We start from the raw sequence: 21351 nt of genomic DNA on the forward strand, positions 1-21351 counted from the left end.
TATCAAAAATCCTTGAAAGAGTAGTTGTCAAACAGCTAACAGATCATCTGCAGAGGAATGGCTTATTTGAAGAGTTTCAGTCAGGTTTCAGAGCTCATCACAGCACAGAAACAGCTTTAGTGAAGGTTACAAATGATCTTCTTATGGCCTCTGACAGTGGACTCATCTCTGTGCTTGTCCTGCTAGATCTCAGTGCAGCATTCGATACTGTTGACCTTAACACTTTATTACAGTGATTAGAGCATGCTTTAGGTTTTACAGGTACTGTGCTTCAGTGGTTTGAATCATGTCTATCTAATAGGCTCAAATTTGTTCATGTAAATGGAGAGTTCTCTTCATACACGAAGATTTTTTCTTTCTTTCTTTTTTTTTTTTTTGCCTGTCCCGTTTGCATCTTTAGCCATCAGAATTGTTGTCTGAAGGCCAAGAAAGATGCCAAGTGGATTTACTTTACCAAGTGGATCATCATGGCCTTGCCATATTTGTCCATTTGATTGACCTTTATTATAATTATGTATTTATTTATTTGATTTGATTTTTGGTTGTTACAGACGGGACAGACATGACTGGGAGACAGGACAGGGAGAAAGAATGAAAGAAAGAGAGGGAGAGAAAGAAAAATAGAGGGGAGAAGAGATGGTGAGAAAGGGGGGAAGAAAAAAAAAGAAAAACAAACAAAACACCTGGATCACCTGTATGGAGATTAAAAAAAAAAACAGAAGAGAAAACAAACAAAAAACAGCAACATAATAAATACAACACCATCACAATAAACTAGCTAACAGTAGATATATTATATATATATATAATATTCTATTAGCGCGATTAGAGCACGCTGTAGGTATTACAGGTACTGCACTGCACTGGTTTGTATCATATCTGTCTAATAGACTCCAATTTGTTCATGTAAATGGAGAGTCCTCTTCACACACTGAGGTCAATTATGGTGTTCCACAGGGTTCAGTGCTAGGCAATGTTCCCTCTAAGCTGCGCGCATGCGCAATTGTGCACTGCTGGCACGGTCTCTGCGCACAGAAAATCTGATATTCACTGTGAAGTTTGAGTGAAAAAAGACAGAAAAACAACATGCGGATCCTGGAATAATTGTAGCTTCCATCTTTAAAGGACTGAAGAGGAAGAAGTTTACAAGTAATCATTTATAACAGTTTAATACATCAACTGATTGAATCTATGAATTTGGAAATGAGTGAAAGAGACAGACACGTACAGACTGAACTATCTGTTCAACAGTCAGAGAGTTTCTCTAACAAGAGGACCTTCTTTACACTCAACTCAGCACAGACACACTGAGGAACCAGACCAGACAAAAAATCCAGGATGAAGAGTTTCAGTGAATGTGGTGTTGAAGGTGTGAAGGTGGATCAGAGTGTCAGAGGAGACTCTGTAGAAGGACAGAGTGCCAGCAGGACAGTCCACATACACTGCTACTCTGTTAGAGGAGGAGGAGGAGGAGATGAGCGTGTTTCTGTTATTGTGCCATACAGAACGAGGACCATCATCAGTGCAGTACAGACTCCATGACTGCTCGTTGTATCCAAACAAACAGTCATCACTGTATCCTTTTCTTCTGATTCCTCTGTAACTCACTGATATTTGAACCTCTCCTCTCCACTCGACCTCCCAGTAACAGCGACCAGTCAGACCATTTCTACACAGCAGCTGAGGCTCATAGTCAAATCTGTGTGGATGATCAGGATATGACTGCTCCTCTGTCACACGTGTCACCTTCCTGTTGTTGTCAGACAGTTTGAGGTTTGTGTTCACTGTGTTTGTGTCGATTGTGAGTTGACAGGAATCTGATGGAGAGAACAAACACAATCCAGCTGCAGTTATTGATCCATCATCTGTTCATTGATTGACACTTTGATGATGACTCCTGACATCAGAGATGTGAATGAGTGATGTGACAGTTTGAAGATGGTTGAATGTGTGCTGCTTTGTTTTCATGAATCAAATTAAAAACACACTTACACTTCCTCAGACCTGGTTTCAACCATTGGACTCCAGCAGGCTCCATCCTGAAAGGAGGAGGGGGGTCAGACCAGCACAGTCTCTTTCAGCATGCACACATAGACATTACATCGCTCTCATACACATACTGTTTGACACTGATAAAGGAACAGTCCAACATTTTCACAAATACACGTCAATCCATATGTGGATCAACGTGCTGATGATCTGGACTGGATTTTTGGATTGCTTGTTACAGCAATAAAATCTGGTTTGACCTTCTTTGACTGTCCCCCACTTGAAATGCTCTCCTTACTGTCAATGCAGTGGTTATCAATCCATCGTCGAATGACAAAAGATTGATGTTTTTGAGTTGCCTAGTCAAAGTCTAGAATGAATTCCTATTTAGATACTTTGGCTTGATCATTAATGTTCATAAACCTGACAATATGTTGGAGAATTAAAACAATTCTACAAAGAACAGTGGGCCAAAAATCCTCCATATCAATGTGATCAATAATTATTGGAAATGCTTAACTTTAGTTCTTGCTCATAAGGGTGGCAAAAACAGTTACCAGATTAAGTGGGGAATTACTTTTTTCCTTTTTACATCTGGTCTACCTGCCCCTATCTCTAAGCTCTGTACAGTCTGTGGTGGTGTTTAACAAACTTAAAGGCATGTTTGTTTTGGTGAGGAATTTTGGTAATGTGGATAAAACATGGTAGCCTTCATGAGTTATGAATTTTAAATTCTCAAGTCTTCCCACTGTTTTAATCTCAGTTTTTATTATTATTTATTATAAATGAACCTGATGAAGCCAACAGAACCACATCATCTACAAAAAGCATAGATAAGATTTTGAGGCCATTAAAGTGGAAGTCTTCCACCACATAGCTACGATAAAAATAATTAATAGAATCAGTAGCCCTGGTGGAGTCCACAACCCACCAATAATGAATCCGACTTTCTGGTGGCAAGGTGGCCCAAGCTCCTGCAACAGCTTTACAGAGATGGCTCTGGCCAGACACCCCATATTCCTAAAGCACCCCCCCCCCCCCCCCCCCCACACACACACACACACACAAAAGACATGGTTGAATGCCTTCTCCAAGTCCAAGTCAGTCTACATGTCAAAATACATGTAGACTGGTTGAACAAACTCCCATGGACCCTCAAATATACTTGAGAGGATAAAGAGCTGGCAGTATGGGGGTGCAGTGGTTAGTACTGTTGCCTCACAGCAAGAATGTTTTGAGTTTGACTCATCTGGCCTGGGCGTTTCTGTGTGGAGTTTGCATGTTCTCCCTGCATTTTCATTTATTGTCTCTGGGTACGCTGGCTTCCTCCCACAGTCCAAAGACATGTAATAAGTGGGGTTAGATTAATTGGTAATTCTAAATTGCCCATAGGTGTGAATGTGAGTGCACATGGTTGCGACACACTGGCAACCTGTCCAGGATATAACCTGCATCTTGACCTATGATAGCTGAGGTAGGCTCCAGCACCCCACCCTATTCTCCTCTACTTAAAAGGAGAAGTAGAGGAGAATAGATAGATGGAGGACAAAAAGGTGGTCCAGCATTTCGCAACCTGAAAAGAATCACACTGAGCATAAAGGTTCAACTTATGGATTTCTTTCCAGCAACTTGCATAGACTTTCCCAAGGAAGCTGGGGATTGTGATCCCCTATAGTTGGTGCACATCCTCTAGACCAAGGTTTACCAGTCCTGCTCAGCATCCTGCAGTGCTAGCCAATCCAACTCACCACCAGGTGGTGATCAGTTCACAGTTGACTTCTCGTCACCCAAGTGTCCAGACTATATGGCCACGGGTCCAATTATCTGATTACAAAATAAATAATCAATGTATTTATTTTCTAAGGTGTCCTGTCCTGATTTATTTATTTTCTAAGGTGTCCCGATCCCACATGCCACTTATGGACATACATAACTTTAAACAAGCAACCCTCTCATCCACTGGGAATAAGTCCAACCTACAGCAAGGAAGGTGAAGGTTTACTGGACGATATGACTGACAGCTCTCTCCCAGATGATCCAGAGGAAATTAAATAAACGGTTAAATTACCAATAATAGAAAATATTTCTTTAGACTTCAGTACAATAAATAAACAAAACAAACAAAAAAACACCAAACAAGAATCAATAACAGAATAACCGCTTGGCAGTGGCAGACGAGATCTGGCAAGTTTTTCCATGAGAGCAACCCGCATACTCGTCTGTGTTGCTCAACCCACAAATGCATTTTCCTTGCAAATATTGGAATTTTAAGGGGAAGTAAACAAGCTTTCATTATTATCATTATTGTTCTGCTTGGAGGCACCTACATATATTTTGCTTGTTATTTTTCAACTAGACTAGCATTTCTATTGTGAGAAAAGGAAAAAAATGTCACTGTACATGCGACTCCTCATGTCACATCTGCATGAAAGACACATGAACTAAGTGAAGGATACAAAATGTTTCCGGCTCTTCCTCCTTTATTAGAAATTCTCATCCATACCTGAGAGTGTCCAGTCTCCAACTTGGATCTTTCAGTCCAGCCAACAGCAGTTTCATTCCTGAGCCTCTTGGATGATTGTAGCTCAGGTCCAGCTCTCTCAAACAGGAGGGATTGGAGCTCAGAGCTGAAGCCAAATAACTGCAGCCTTGCTCTGTGATCAGACAGCCTGACACACTACAGAAACACAAAACAGTCTTCACATACAAGTTCTTGAATAATTAGGCTCTTCAGACCTTTCAGTACCATATCACCCCAATAAAGCACTTTGCTTTCACACTGCTAGTTTACTGGTGGTTGAGTACTGAAAGGAAGCCTTCAGGTTCCTCATCCTTGGAGCCAGCTCCCAGTTTTGAGAATCTCTACTTTCATCATTAGGTTTAAAAGTTTCCTTTTTGATAAAGCATATAATTAGCTCTGGATCAGGTGACCCTGATTCCTCCCTTTGTGCATCATGGGAAGGCCCCAGCAGCATAAGACTATTGCAGGATAACTGTTATAACTGTGTATTGTCATACACTCCGCAAAACACAAGTTCTTGCAGTTCTTGACCGTTAATAGCACCTCCCCTCTAGATTGGTGCACTTGGTAACTAACTGGGTGTAATGCAGTTGATGGGAAGACAAATTTTAGACTTTAATTGCAATATATTGGAATTTAGCAGGCGCAAAGCAAAATCAAACAAAATTAAAAATTGAAAACATAACTTGAATGATCTAATTAACCTACTCTGTGCTAATGTGGATTTTGTTCTTATTTTTGAGAGGAGAGAGGTTAGAGAGAACAAGCACAACTGGAGGTGAAGATGCACCTTTCTCTGTGTTCACTTTTAAAAAAGACAGACAAACACAAAAACAATGTGTAAGTCCACAGTTTTGGGCAGTGGCTGCTCCTCTGGCCTTACTGACTATACCTGTGGACTCTCCAGGCCAAATCCTCAGATGATGACTAATTTGCCCTACTCTCTCCTTCTGAGATGAGAGACTCACACCAAAATGTGATTATCATGAACAACACAGTATCCTTAACAGCACCAAAGAGTAAAACAATGAAATGTGGATTATTAAACATTAAGTCTCTGTTAGTACATGAATTAATAATCCATCCATCCATCTGCTTATCTGGGGTCATTTCGTGGGGGAAGCAGCCTAAGAAGAGAAGCCCAGACCTCCCTCTCCCCAGCCACCTTCTCCAGCTTGTCCAGGGGAACAGGCCAGCTGAGAGACATAATGTCTCCTGCATGTTATGGGTCTGCCCTGGGGTCTCCTCCCGATGGGACATGCATGGAACACCTCACCCAGGAGGTGCCCGGGAGGCATCCTTGTCAGATGCCCCAACTGCCTCAAATGGCTCCTTTCGATGTGGAGGAGCAGCGGCTCTACTCTGAACCCCTCCCAGCCGAACCTCTCACCGCATCTTTAAGGGAAAGGCCAGCCACCCTTTGGAGGAAGCCCATTTCTACTGCTGTAAATGTATTTGTCTGTACATATGCATATTTAGATTGTTAAAATACATTCACAAATGTATCATAATTTCACAAATATTTGTCCGTTATTTGAAAGATTGAACTGTTAAATTCAAATGTAATGCTATGGAAAAATATATAAAATGATTCTTGTAAACTTTTTTTACATCATATAATTATTATTATTATCGTTATTTAGGGCGATCGTGGCTCAAGAGTTGGCAGTTTACCTTATAATCAGAAGGTTGCCGGTTCGAGCCCCGGCTCGGACACTCTCGGTCGTTGTGTCCTTGGACAAGACACTTCACCTACCACTTACTGGTGATGGCCAGAGGGGAATTATAAAGTGGAATTGTAAAGCGCTTTGAGGGTCTCAAAAAGTGCTATATGAATGCAATCCATTATTGTTTAAACCAACTGTTAACTATATATTTCTGTACATTTAAGTATTATTATTCATATTGCCACATTCATTGACCTTGTTTATAGGTAATTTCATTGTTTAATCACATTAAAATGTTCCTAATTTAATGTTTAAGAGCAATTGTAAAAGGCAAAATCCCATGTAAAATTAGGGCAACAAACTGTATTGTCATTACTGAAAATAACCGTATTTTCATGAGAAAGTTATTTTCTGGTATTATTTTGGCGCCCCAGATGCCGGAATATTACTGGTTTTTTAGGATTTTTTTTTTTACGGTGCACACTGATATCTCTATGAGGTCCAGTGAATAGCATTGTATTTTTCTAACTGCTTCAGACAGGTCTATTACCTTCTTCCTGTAACCACTTCCTGGGTCTCATTTCAGGGGTTCAAAAAGTATTTTTGTCACTGAGTGGTGATAAAAATTTCTCATGATACTCTTTCTAGTTTAGCAAAACCGTTCACCTACCATTGTGTGCCGGAAGGATGATAATTTTGTTGTCATTACAAAGCAAGTTAGTAATGACTGTATCTTATGCTTGTTCAGTATATGTGTAATTCACTATATTATACAGCCATGTATTTAAGATGTTCAATTTGCAGTCATTTTTATTAATGCCTATTAGGCACCTAAAAACATAGATTCTGGACACTTTCTTTCTTCCAGTAAGAAAAGAAAGCAAAAGTAGATAAAAAAGCGCATTTCTACACCAAACAGCACATGAAAAATCATTAGATAGATTTTTTTTTCTCCAGTGTCATGTTCATGAGTCATTTTACAAACTAAAAACTAAAAAAGTGAATATGGAAAAGTTTTCCAGGCAGAAATTGAGATACAAATAATTCACTCATACTCGGCAATTCTGTGAAAAACAGCCTTTTTGGGCAATAGGATTAAAATTACCAAAAGTGTAAAGTCTGAATCCTGACCTGAGAGTTTCCAGTGTACAGTGTGGATTTTTCAGTCCAGCAGATAGAAGCTTTACTCCTGAATTCTGGAGATCGCTGTTACTCAAGTCCAGCTCTCTGATACTAGAAGACTGGGAGCTGAGAACTGAGGACAGAGCTTCACAGCTTCTCTCTGAGAGGTTACAGAGACTCATTCTGAAGAAAAAAAAATTGTTGTCAGATTAAATTATGTTTAATGATGAATGATTAGCACTGATCCACTGCAATTTATGACATCTGGTTGCCCAGAGAAAAACAAACCCAGCGGCACAGGAGGCTCTGTAGCATTTCTTTCCTCTCTAACTACAATACCATCATAGCAGAGAGAAAAAAAAGACAAACCTGAGCTTTGCGCACTAACAACAGACGAAGATGTAGCAACAGTTTGCTCCACCAAAGAAAAAACAAAAAAACACCAATTATAAATGTTTTCAGAGAAAAACTTAAAGTTGTGGAGGAGGTGGAGAAAGAATCAGCGAGAGAGAATTTTCTTAGATCTGGCAACAGAAACTGCCTCGCAACATAACGAATGTAATTTGCTTGGCCAGTCTGCTCAGTTGAAGCCAGCATGTGTGTAAATGTTAGATTGAAAGAACTTACTGAAAAAGGGCATAAAAAAGTGCATGTGCAAAATTGGTGTGAATGGGTGAAAGAGGCAAGTTGTAGAAAGCACTTTGAGTGCTCAGAGTAGAATAGCACTATATAAGAACCAATCCATTTACCATCACACTGTTCAGGTTTTTGAATTATTCATGGAAGCTTTTCTATAATTAAAATCTACATTAGGAAGAATTTAAAAAAATTAAAGGATGAGCACAAATATACTTACACGATTTTGTTGGAGGCTTTGATTACTGGTAGCAACCTCAGAAGAGCCTCCTCTGAAGCTGAGTATTTCTTCAGGTCAAACACATCCAGATCTTTTCCTGATGACAGTAAGATGAAGACCAGAGCTGACCACTGAGCAGGAGACAGTTTATCTGTGGAAAGACTTCCTGAACTCATGTACCGTGGGATCTCATCCACTAGAGAATGATCATTCAGTTCATTCAGACAGTGAAAAAGATTGATGTTTTTCTCTGCAGACAGAGCCTCACTGAGCTTCTCCTTGATGTACTGGACAGTTTTCTGATGAGAATGTGAGCTACTTCCTGTCTGTGTCAGTAGACCTCGTAATAGAGTCTGATTGGTTTGCAGTGAAAGACCAAGAAGGAAGCGGAGGAACAAGTCCAGGTGTCCATTTGGGCTCTGTAAGGCCTTGTCCACAGCACTGTGGTAGAAAAATGTCACTGCAGATTCTACTTCTCTTAAATCTTGTTTTGCAAACAATTTAGACCATATAGAGGTCTTCTGTTGTCCTTCCAGCAGATTTACCCCAGACTTTATGAAGGTCAGATGGACATGAAGAGCAGCCAGAAACTCCTGAACACTCAGATGGATGAAGCAGAACACCTTGTCCTGGTACAGTCCTCTCTCCTCTTTAAAGATCTGTGTGAACACTCCTGAGTACACTGAGGCTGCTCTGATATCGATGCCACACTCTGTCAGGTCTGATTCATAGAAGATCAGGTTTCCTTCCTGCAGTTGATCAAAAGCCAGTTTTCCCAGAGACTCAATCATCTTCCTGCTCTCTGGACTCCAGTGTGGATCTGTCTCAGCTCCTCCATCATACTTGACCTTCTTCACTTTGGCCTGAGCCACGAGGAAGTGGATGTACATCTCAGTCGGGGTTGTGGGAAGCTTGCCTCCCGGTCTGGTTTTCAGCACATCCTCCAGAACTGTAGCAGTGATCCAGCAGAAGACTGGGATGTGACACATGATGTGGAGGCTTCGTGATGCCTTGATGTGGGAGACGATCCTGCTGGCCTGCTTTTTTTCTTTGAATGTCTTCCTAAAGTATTTCTTCATCTGATGGTCAGTGAACCCTCGGATCTCTGTCACAGAGTCAACATATTCAGGAGGGATCTGATTGGCTGCTGCAGGTCGTGTGGTTATCCAGAGGTGAGCAGAGGAAAGAAGGTTCCCCCTGATGAGGTTTGTCAGCAGCACATCCACTGAGGTGGACTTTCTAGTATCAGTTAGGATTGTAGTTTTGTGGAAGTCCAGAGGAAGTCGACACTCATCCAGACCATCAAAGATGAACACAACTTGGAAGTCTTCAAAGCTACAGATTCCTGCTTCTTTGGTTTCAGTAAAAAAGTGATGAACAAGTTTCACCAAGCTGAACTTTTCCTCTTTCAACATATTCAGCTCTCTGAAAGTGAATGGAAATGTGAAGTGGATGTCTTCATTGGCTCTGTTTTCTGCCCAGCCAAGACTGAACTTTTGTGTTAAGACTGTTTTCCCAATGCCAGCCACTCCCTTTGTCAGCACTGTTCTGATTGGTTTATCTCTTCCAGGTGAGGCTTTGAATATATCTTCTTTTCTGATTCTTGTTTCCTGTCTGTACTGTTTCCTGGATGCTGTTTCGATCTGTCTGACCTCATGTTCATCATTGACCTCTGCAGTTCTTCCCTCTGTGATGTAGAGCTCTGTGTAGATCTGATTCAGAAGGGTTGGGTTTTCTACTCTAGCAGTCCCCTCTAAAACACACTGGAACTTCTTCTTCACATTAGATTTAAGTTTGCGTTGACAAACTGATGCAAGATATTCTGAAAAAAAAAGCAGATTATCAGTTCACGTTTTGTAAAGGGACGGTCCAGTTTCTTTTCTCTAAGACATGTTCATTTGACTACATGTTGGTCCATCTCTTGAGAGATTATTAAATGTCCCATTCATTCAGGAGTTTAAATTTTTGAGAAATCCTCTTACTGTTCTGCAAACTGTCAGCCAACTTCTCCTTCTTCATTCTCCTCAGTAAGTTCAGTGCGATCGTCACAAATGCCTCTCTGCTTCTCCACCTCTGCTCTTCATCCTCATCCTCCAACCCCTCCTCTTCCTCCCTCTCACTCTCAAAATATGTTGGGTAATCTTGGCTCAGAACTTTGTGAATCATATTCACCTCATTCTTCACAAAAGTGATGATGTTGTCCTCCAGCAGCTGGAACAGAATAATTTATGAATGACCCAATCAGACTGAAGTCATGGAGCCAAACATTAGATCCATGTTGGACACACTGACAATCCACTGGTCTACAAAGAGCAGCATGGAGATGACTGTGAACAGAATAGATGTAAAAGTAGTTGTTGTACATGTACAGACCGTAATTATGGAGTCCAGGTGTGTCTGACTCTGCTGGGCAGACTGATCACTGGGAACCTCTGAGCTCTCCTGGTCCACTCTGTGGAGGAATCATCAAGAATTAGTTCAAGCACAGAGTAAAAATTCAGTAAGTGACCTTTGAAGACAGTGATTCAGATGATTCCCTATAGTTGTAAAAGTTTACTAGTCCTTCTGAGAATCAACAGCTATTTTGTATTGAGTTCAAGTACTTACAGTGCTCCAATAACACGTGAATAAGAAGAAGTCAGTATAAAACCAAAAAAAAATTATCTAACATCCAATAACCAACCAATCTCTCTTCCAGCACCTTACCATCAGCCTTCCAAACCAGGCTGATTAGTGTGGTACAGATGACAAGCAACTGAGGAACCAGTCCATGACATATCTGTCATGGCATATCTGTCATGGACTGTGAGTAGCTCTCTTCTGACAACCTCAGATTATTTTCTTTTGTACAATAACTTGTGAAATCAAGTTTACATTAATTTTAAATGCCACAATCTCTTCTCTTCTTTAAAGAACACTTTTTCAATAACCAACATTAACAGTATTGTGGCATATCTAATATTTTCAGTAAACTGCACCAATTTAATATCTATGAGATATTGGAATGGGAATGCATATTGGTACACTGGATGTCTGATCTGTTTTCTTCTAATTTACTGAAGAAAAATTCAAAATATATATCCTGGGTAAACTTCAAAGCAGGGGTCAGAAACACCTGGCTCACACAGAGTTGACAGAAAAGTTGCTGAGTTTGTGTTGCATGTTTGGCCAAACCAAAGCTAAAGTTATATTTCTGCAGCTGTTCTTTGCAATTGAGCAGCTAGGTGTGTTTTGGAACACAGCGCTATCCATGACACTGCCGTTTACATCAACATGCACTGTGTAAATCCTAAAATGCATAAACTATATTAGATTAGATTAGATTAGATTAGATTAGATTAGATTAGATTAGATTAGATAAAACTTGGTGGTTTCCTCCGGGAAATTCGGTTTCCAATAGCACAGCACCGACAGAAGTTACAGGATGTGAGCAGAAATATACCATATATACACATATATAAATACAGAGTTTACAAAAGGGATAAATAGAATAAATAGGAATAAGAATACAAGGGAATTGCACATTTCATGTATTGTGAGTCTATTGTACCGTTGGATATTAACAAAAAGTATTGCACAGTGAAAAGGCACTACAGCTTAGTTGTCCCCCCCTCCTTTGTCCTCCTGTTTCCCCTCCATCTCCCCTCCAGAGAGGAGTTAAACAGTTTGATGGTGTGTGGGACAAAGGAGTTTTTAAGTCTGTTCGTTCTTGTCTTTGGGAGAAGCAACCTGTCACTGAACAGACTCCTCTGGTTGTTTATGGCTGTGTGCAGAGGATGCCCAGCATTGTCCATAATGTCCAGCAGTTTCTTTAGTGTCCTTTTCTCTGCCACTGTCACCAGAGTGTCCAGCTTCATGCTGACCACAGAGCTAGCCTTCCTGATCAGTTTTTCCAGCCTAGATGAGTCCTTCTTTGCTGTACTGCTCCCCCAGCACACCACAGCATAGAAAAGTACTCCAGCAACCACCGACTGGTAAAACATCCTCAGGAGCTTCCTGCAGATGTTAAAAGACCTCAGCCTCCTGAGGAAGTACAGTTGGCTTTGGGCTTTTTTATACAGGTGCTGCGTGTTGCATGACCAGTCCAGCTTGTTGTCCACCCACAGCCCGAGGTACTTGTATGTGTTGACCACCTCCTCCCCCTCTATCTGAACTGGCAGTAGACCTGCTCTGGACCTCCCTAAGTCCGCAACCAGTTCCTTGGTCTTAGAGGTGTTGAGTTGCAGGTGGTTTGTGTGACTCCATGTGACGAAGTTCCTCACCAGACTTCTGTACTCCTCTTCCTGATCATCCCAGATACACCCCATGATGGCTGTGTCGCCTGCAAACTTCTGAATATGGCATAATTCAGAGTTGTAGCAGAAGTCAGAGGTGTACAGGGTGAAGAGAAGAGGGGACAGCACAGTTCCCTGTGGTGCTCCTGTGCTGCTGACCACAGTGTCAGATGTGATGTCGTTCAGCCGGACGTACTGTGGTCTGTCTGTGAGGTAGTTTGAGATCCAGGTGACCAGGCAGGGGTCCACCTGCATCCTCTTTAGTTTTCCTGAAGCAGACAGGGCCAAATGGTAATTAAAGGCACTTGAAAAGTCAAGAAACAGGATCCTGACCGTGCCTTTTCCCTTGTCCAGGTGTGAGTGGGCTCTATGTAGGAGGTACAGGATGGCATCCTCCACTCCGACATCCGCCTTGTATGCAAACTGTAGTGGGTCCTGGGCATGTTGTACCTGTGGTCAGAGGAGGTTGAGGAAGAGCCGCTCTAGAGTCTTCATAAGATGTGACGTCAGTGCCACCGGTCGTAAGTCATTCAGCTCATTGGGCCGGTTCCTTTTGGGGACCGAGACAATGTAGGATGTCTTCCATAGGGTGGGCACTCTCCCCAGTTGCAGACCGAGATTGAAGACTCGTTGTAGCGGCTCCCCAAGTTCAGCAGCACACGCGTTTAGCATCCTAGGACACACCTTGTCTGGGCCTGCTGCCTTCCTGGGGCGAAGCTTCCTCAGTTGTCTCCTGACCTGATCCACTGTGACACTGGGAGATGATTGGAAGGAGGAGGGGGGAGATGTCCTGCTGTTGAGAGAGGGGTTGGAGGAGGGGGGTGTCAGAGTGTCAGGGAGGGGGGGAAGCGAGGGAGGTAGGAGAGTAGGGAGAGGGCTCTGTAGTAAAGGTGAGGGTGGGGGGGTTGTGGGCTGGTCAAACCTGTTGAAGAAGTTGTTGAGTTTGTTTGCCTTCTCCACAGTCCCCTCCACTGTGCTGTTCTTGGTGTTGTGGCCTGTGATGGTTTTCACACCATTCCAGACCTCCCTCATATTGTTCCTCTCCAACTCTCCAACTACATCAGGTCCAGAGGTTTACAACGCCACAGGTTCAGGGCGTTTTTGGAGGAAATTGAGGGATTGTATGGTACTTGACTGAGGTGCATTAGCACAGGAGGGGGCATGTGTTGAGGAGATTTTTTGAGTTAAGAGCTAAAGCCAAGAAATTCATGGAAGTTGGAAAAGTGGATGTTCTTGAGTTGGATGATCCAAATTGGATAATGGATTTGGCATTCCTTGTGGACATTACACATGAGTTAAAAATTCTGAATCTAAAGCTGCCATGCCTTAGACAGCTCATCGCAGCAGCCTATGAGAGTGTGAAAGATTCGCCACAAAACTGAGACTATGCAAAACTCATCTGTCTGCTACTGAAAACCTGCAATGAGAGTTTGAATAGTGATTTGGTGACTTTGAGGCATTCTGTGACTCTTCCCAGCTGTTTGCAGAACCCTTCTCAGCTATGTGGAATCTCCCCACCATGCTGCAAACTGAACTCACTGAACTGCAGTGCAATAGTGAACTGAGTACTATGTTCGGGGAGGCACAGGGGAAAGCGATCAAGTCTGCAAAGTTTCTAAGAGAGCTGCCTCCATAATTCCCAAAGCTGTGGAATGTGCCTTTTTGGAAGCTCATATCTGTGTAAGAAACTGTACTAAAAAATTCAGATTTCCATTTCCAGATTTTCCATTAGTCAGAGCCCAGGTTAACAACAAGCACCATCGATGCTGTTGCCCACAGGTTGCCAGTCAAAACTGTGCAACTGCTGGCTGAAGACAAAGGAATAGCAGACAGGGGAGGCATGTTAGGAGGCAGTGAGAGAGAAGGTAAGGCCGGAGGGTGGACGTGAGAGTGTTGTGGAAATTTTAACAATAACCTGCAACACACCCAGTGAGTTCGATTTGAAGTGGTTTAATTAATACATTGCAATGTGGAGAGAACCACCCCAGTCAAACACCAGGGTGATCTCTGAATCGTGGCCACCGCCCTTGCACGTTATATACAGAGACAGAAAGAGACATTCCACAAACTCTTACATGTTGGCCCCTGTCACGGGGAGGCTATACCATCAGCCCCATCCTTAAAACCTCTTCCCTCACAGAGAGAATTATGACCTTGTTTTCTGCTTGGCCGTCACCTCCCTAAGAGCAGGATGTCTGGAGATCTTCAAGTCTATAATAGACCCTCTGTGAAGGTACAATAAACCCTGGGGCCGACTTGTGATAACATTCTACATGCATGCAAACTGGTGACAGGAGGGATCTTGCTATACCAAATTGATATGATTAAATATGTGATTAATACATGAGAAAAGAAATCTGCCACCACAAGAGTAAGGACTTTAAATGTATTAACTATGATTGGTAAAAAAAAAAATAGAGCTGGCTTATATGATGGAGAGAATGAAGGAAGATATATTGTGTGGGCAGGAGACCAGAGAAAAGTAAGGCAAGGAGGTAATCTCAGCGCATATGCCCCACAAGTAGATATAAGTCAGAAAATAAAGACAAAGTCTGGAGTAAGCTGGATGAAATGGTAAAGAGTATCTCCAGGTTAAATAGAGTTGTGATTGGAACAGACTTTAATGGACATGTAGATGAAATTGTCAATTTTGTTTGATTTTCAGAGTGGAGTAAAATTGAGAGTGCCTGGTTGGGACTAATTTTTGCTTTGTAATGTCAGGAAATGATCAAGAATCACTTCAGATAAAATCTGGATCACACTTTTGTTTGAAGACAAATTCAAATATTTATATAGACTATTGATTGACTGGAAAAGCTCATGTTTGATTTCTCTAGAAAACAAACCATGTTCTGTTTCTATTTCCTGAAAGAAAACCATTACCATTAAAGTCATACACAGCAGTGTGCTGCTGTTTCCTGTGAAAACTAGATTTGAAAGAATGTTGCCAGAGTTTAGAGTATAATCAATCATGAGAATTTTTTTTTTACTTTTTTTCAGAAGATTAAAAGAAAAAAACCCCACTAACAATGATGTTCACGCTGTTTTATAAGTAAGTCATTTCTGCACTTGAAACTTAGTGTTTTCTTTCACTTAAGTGGAGAATTAACCCCTCTCTGACATTCTATAACATACAGTACAACATGATTAATGGAAAAAAAATGCATGAGCATCACTTTCTGTTTGCCAAACTGGGTTTTCAGTTCTTCGGAAACAAAGAGCTACTTTTAAAGAGTCAGTTTAAATGGGATTGAGGGAATTACATGTTTGCACTGCAGTTTATATCCAACAACATCAAGGTGTTAATTTGTTCAAAGTCACTAATAGCAGAGAGTTGGTGTGTTCTAAATTCACTGGATTGAAGTCCAGGTTGGTTCCTGTGAATAATGATGGAGCAGTGATGTGAGTGCTGAGCTGTGACATGGAGAAGAGTCATGGACAGTTAGAGATGAGCATCTCACCTCTGAGCTTTGGTCTGGCTCCCATGTTCCCCACACATAGTGGTTTTAGAGGGAGGGACTCCCTCCTCTCTGACCTCACAGTGATCCATGTTGCTGAATTCACATTCACATCCACATCTGTTCACACACACTTTCTACCTTCACCTGCAGAGGAAACACAAATCATTCATTTGCACATCATCTGAAATCCTCCTTTCCATAATATGTGCTGTCCAAATATCAACTGCTTCTTTTCCGCTTCATCTGAGTGTCAGCTGAATGCAGTCAGACAGCAGTGTCAGGCAGAGGAAGCTGCCATCAGCTGCTCTACTTCTATTATCAGTCCACTAGATGGAGCCATGAAGGAGCAGCCCAGCACACACAAAAACACACAGACAGACGCACACAATACATTTAATGACAGACACTGATTCACTCTGATTCGAAGCTTCTGTCAAGTAACATTAAGTCAATTCAAGATGTGTGAACAACATTTTCAAACTGATCCAGGATTCAAAGAGGATCCACTGTCTAAACATGTTGGAGAATTGAATGTGACTAAAGAAGAGAAACTTTCTTTTTTCCTTTTTGAATCTCTGCACAGATGCAGTAGAGAGCAGCATCAAGTGCTTTTAATGACCATGTCCCTATTAAACAGAGTTATAGTTTTAACAAGATGTTTCATTAAAATTCATTCTAAGAACCTCATATTCATCTATAATTGTGGACTGAATGTTAACTCATTACTACTACCTACTTGGTACATTTTCAAGTTAAAGTACATTTTGGAAGATTCCGTTTCATAGAAGCTTTTTTGTGTATTGTGTGTGTTGTAGAAAGTAAAAGATCAGACCACTCTAATCGAAACCCACAAAGACAAGAGGAAAGCCATCTCCACATACTTGCCTGTGTCAACACAAGAGGTGCGTGCTTTCATCAAAATGCTGCACTTCCTGTGGTTACAGCCATGTTTCTCTTAGTGGTTAGTTAGTTAGTGGTTTAGCATTTGTCCCATACGTGAGCTCAGAGAAGTGGAAATGACAGGAAATGTAGTTGCTATGCTGTTGTTATGTGCACTTAATGTCACAGACTAGAATGGAGTATAAAACAGAGTAACCTCAGACTGTTCTTCTTGCTCAGGTCATCTTTCTGTGACCTTAATACCTAATAGAATTTATGCAGCTAAACATGTCACTCCTGATCCAACTGGGGAGGTGGCCGGAAAAAAAAGAGAGTCCAAGATTGTTTTGGGAAGGTTATACACCAATTCAATATTAATTTTAGCTAACTCCAATTGACTTAACTATCAGGCTACTGCCGATGTGAATTTTAATTTGATCAAATACCTAATACATTTTATCTTTCCATTTCTAATCTTTCAGATATTTACAATGTTTGAATTTACAAATATTTTCAAGCTTTTTTCTCCATCCTCTCACCCCTAACCAGTCCAAACAGATGGCTTCCATTGAACCCTGTGGAACTCCATAATTAACCTCAGTGTATGAAGGGAGGAGCCGTGCTGCTCTCTGGCAGGAAGCACCATGCCCTCCTGTGTTTTAAATGCACTTTAGAACAGCACGCAGCAACACTACATATGAACGGGCGGAGGGAGGTTTGGGGTCTTCACTCACCCCCGTTCTGTTAACCGTCGGGGCTAAGGGGCTGGGAGGAGGTGCTGGCTGTCAGATTGGGGTCTGGGATGCGGGGCCTCCCTGCTACTGCAGATAAGGAGGCGGTCTGCTTGCCTCCACTCCAGAGAGAAGGGTTACATCTCCTAGGTCTAGGTACGGCTTGTACCTCTGGGGGCAGGGGTACCTGGACCTGGGATATAGAGTATGTTTGGGGAGTGTGAATGTGTGTAAAGTGTCTATTTGTGTCTGTCTCCACGTCGGGTGAGTGCCGAGTATTTGTTTGTGTATATGGGGGTGGGAATGCCCGTTTGTATCTGCGTGCGCCTGTTCGTCTGTGTCTATATGTCAGGTTGGGTCTTAGACTCCACCTCTCTGGGAACATCTCAGGCTCTCCGAGGTATGGAGGCCTATCTCCCCTCACCACACTCCCTGCCGGTGGCTGATGCCCTCAGACGTTGGTGTGTTGGTGGTTGTTGGTGTCTGGGGCTGGGCACTCATGTATGTACCGACTCACTCCTGGTGGCCGATTGGCGGGGCCTGCCAGCTGGGCCCCTTCCGGGGGGTGGGGTGCCCTCATGCCTCTGGCCTCTGGGCCTGAGGCTTGGTCCTCTCTGGCCCAGCTGACTGCCGGCAGAGCCCGCGGGCACGTCACTGCAACCCCCTCTGGCCTCTGCTCCATGGCTGCTGGGTGACCCCTCATCTGGGGCTCTCCTCAGCTCTTCGCAGGAGGGTGGCACTGTTGCCCCTCCGTTGGTCTTCCATGGTCTCTTGTGCTCTGAGGGCCTCTGGATGTCTGGAGCCTGAATCTCCTCCATACCTGCTTCATCCCCTGGGGGACGGGGCTATGGCTCCCCACACTCCCTAGCAGATCGTTACATGGAGAAACCTTTTGAATACAAGCGTGCTGATCCACACAGGTGTACACACGGGTGTTCACAGACACAAACTACACCTTTCTTGGCTGCTACCTCAAAGCAAATTGTGCGCTGTCGATTTTGCGTACTGCACAATAAAATTTAATATTTAGTATCTACTGTTAGCTAGTTTATTGTGATGGTGTTGTATTTATTATGTTGCTGTTTTTTGTTTGTTTTCTCTTCTGTTTTTTTTTTTAATCTCCATACAGGTGATCCAGGTGTTTTGTTTGTTTTTCTTTTTTTTTCTTCCCCCCTTTCTCACCATCTCTTCTCCCCTCTATTTTTCTTTCTCTCCCTCTCTTTCTTTCATTCTTTCTCCCTGTCCTGTCCCCCAGTCATGTCTGTCCCATCTGTAACAACCGAAAATCAAATCAAATAAAATAAAATAAATACATAATTATAATAAAGGTCAATCAAATGGACAAATATGGCAAGGCCATGATGATCCACTTGGTAAAGTAAATCCACTTGGCATCTTTCTTGGCCTTCAGACAACAATTCTGATGGCTAAAGATGCAAACGGGACAGGCAAAAAGAAAAAAAAGAAAGAAAGAAAAAATCTTCGTGTATGAAGAGAACTCTCCATTTACATGAACAAATTTGAGCCTATTAGATAGACATGATTCAAACCACTGAAGCACAGTACCTGTAAAACCTAAAGCATGCTCTAATCACTGTAATAAAGTGTTAAGGTCAACAGTATTGAACGCTGCACTGAGATCTAGCAGGACAAGCACAGAGACGAGTCCACTGTCAGAGGCCATAAGAAAATCATTTGTAACCTTCACCAAAGCTGTTTCTGTGCAGTGATGGGCTCTGAAACCTGACTGAAACTCTTCAAATAAACCATACTAGATGACTGGTTAGCTGTTTAATGACAGCTCTTTAAAGAATTTTTTAAAAAGGAAGTTAGTTATAATTAGTTAAGACAGCTCGGTCAAGTGATGGCTTTAACTATTGCCACCTTGAAGGCCTTTAGCACATAGCTCATTAACAGAGATATGTTTATCATATTTAAAAATGAAATATTGATTAATGGTAGTACAACTATCAATTGAAGGAACATGCGGCTAAACATCTCACTCCTGATCCAACTGAGGAGGTGGCCAGAAAAAAACTACAGAGCCCGATATTGTTTTGGCAAAGTTACACACCAATTAAATATTAATTTTGGCAAACTCCAATTGACTTAGCTATTACTGCTGATGTGAATTTTAATTTTACCAAATTTACATTTATCATTGGCCACCACTCTAGCTTCACATGTCTCAGAACAAAATTGCCAATAACCGGAGATTGTTCCCTGGCAGGTGTGTTGCTGAGTGGGGAAAAACGATTTGAAACCTGTACCTATACTGAAGAGCTTCTGTTTAGGACTACACTTCACTACCATCACCCAGCCATCCTGTTTTTCCAGCTGCTCGGGAGAATCTGCTGCTAACAGTGGTGATGCTACCTTCAGCTTCATTGGCTACCACACAAAACCAAGAACAGAAACTGCCTCTTTTGTGTTACATCGCACTCTGGGATGTAACTGCGCATTTCTCTATCCTTCTATTTGATGAGTAGAATTTGTACCCTTTCTTCTGATTGTGTTCTGTTAAAAATGCCGAATTACACTGTTTCGATTTCAAAGCTCTTCAATATTTTCGTGGAAAAAACTGTTCATTTTGTAACAATGCTTTTATTGTAAAACATTTTCCAGACAATCATCTGTAGACAAAAAGATATTTGCCTGTTACATAAAAGAGTGCATAGAAATATCTTTAAAAATGTATTTGGATATCATTATTCGACCGCCAGTCCAGTTTGTGTGTGTGTGTGTGTGTGTGTGTGTGTGTGTGTGTGTGTGTGTGTGTGTGTGTGTAAGATGGAAATAGAGAGTAACCACTCCACAGTAAAATAAAGGGGAAAAGAGAACAGAACAGATCCAAGGAGATGTTAAGCACATGTAATGTTTGACAGCGATGAGAGGCAGAAATGAAACGTTTCACTGTGGTAAAATCAGTCTAACATTTGATTATGTGCTCAGTTAACTGAAGTATTTAAACCTGACACATTACAAGCCTTTAACTCTACTGAAGATGTGCATGTACATGCACTATTGTGTGCTCCAGTACTTTGTAAATACTGGAGCACACAGCCAAGCCATCCAAACAGCCAAGCCATCAACCGCAAATGCCGGAACAGATCATGATATCTGGAAAGTGCCACAGTAAGGTAAGGTTTGAGTCAGTGCTGCAAACTGTCGCTCCAAAAAAGCTGATACCTTTATCTGCAAAATGTCCTATATGCTGAGCCACAAAAACCACCATGTGCTGAAAACTAAAAATGGCCTTCATTGTTATTTCTTTACAAGTAATCGCTGAATACTTTCAGGCTGACTCTTCAAACTCTGTAAAACACAGGCGGTTCTAGAATTTACATTTTTCTGGGCTTTTTGTGGTTCAAAATTTTTTTAAGCATATTTCGAAATGCATTTTGAGTATTTTGCAGGCAAATGTATTCAGTCCTTTATAACTGTGCAAACCTCAGTTCAGTTAGGTACATTTTACAGTGCTACTTTCAAAAGCCATGATTTTGAAGCTGATTGTAGTGTCAAAGGATAATTCAGAATGGATACTCACAGGTCTGGTTGAATGCACCTGTTTTAGAGTGAACCTAACCTGAGGCAAAGGCTCGTCACGTTTGCCAGAATTTTCCAAAGAAAGTTAAAAAACATCATAGAAAAAGCATGCACAGTATTGCTTTAGCCTCTTAACCACATGAGGACAGTCCACCAACTCATCAAGAAACTTAAGTAGCATTGTTCAGGACAGACACTGGAAAAACAGTCTGCTACTCCATACACCTGAGCAAGAAACAAACTGGGGAGAGATTTTTCAAATATCATCACCTCTATTTTAAATACTCAACTCTATTTTAAATACT

At 41.8% G+C, this 21351-nt stretch overlaps 1 protein-coding gene across 1 annotated transcript; it reads right to left on the bottom strand.

The window, feature by feature from the left end:
• Window positions 1-1293: 1293 nt before the first annotated feature.
• LOC134620339 (protein NLRC3-like) lies at window positions 1294-15988 on the bottom strand. The gene is made up of 9 exons (XM_065469713.1): window positions 15891-15988; window positions 10529-10607; window positions 10138-10366; window positions 8654-9977; window positions 8156-8596; window positions 7309-7482; window positions 4493-4666; window positions 1993-2039; window positions 1294-1817 (listed from the first exon to the last, which is right to left on the bottom strand). Exons 1-9 carry the CDS (start codon window positions 15977-15979, stop codon window positions 1294-1296), a joined length of 3081 nt encoding a protein of 1026 aa, XP_065325785.1. The 5' UTR covers window positions 15980-15988.
• Window positions 15989-21351: the final 5363 nt, after the last annotated feature.

This window comes from Pelmatolapia mariae, linkage group LG23 (genome assembly GCF_036321145.2).
Source record: "Pelmatolapia mariae isolate MD_Pm_ZW linkage group LG23, Pm_UMD_F_2, whole genome shotgun sequence".
NCBI classification, from domain to species: Eukaryota; Metazoa; Chordata; class Actinopteri; order Cichliformes; family Cichlidae; genus Pelmatolapia; species Pelmatolapia mariae.

Excerpts from the sequence above, each read along its gene's own strand:
- LOC134620339 (XM_065469713.1), bottom strand. The coding sequence starts at position 15,979 with ATGGATCACTGTGAGGTCAGAGAGGAGGGAGTCCCTCCCTCTAAAACC. Across the intron at positions 10,608-15,890 it reads AGCCAGACCAAAGCTCAGAG|AGTGGACCAGGAGAGCTCAG; the intron begins GTGAGATGCTCA and ends ATTCCTCCACAG. Across the intron at positions 4,667-7,308 it reads TGTACACTGGAAACTCTCAG|TGTGTCAGGCTGTCTGATCA; the intron begins GTCAGGATTCAG and ends GTGTTTCTGTAG.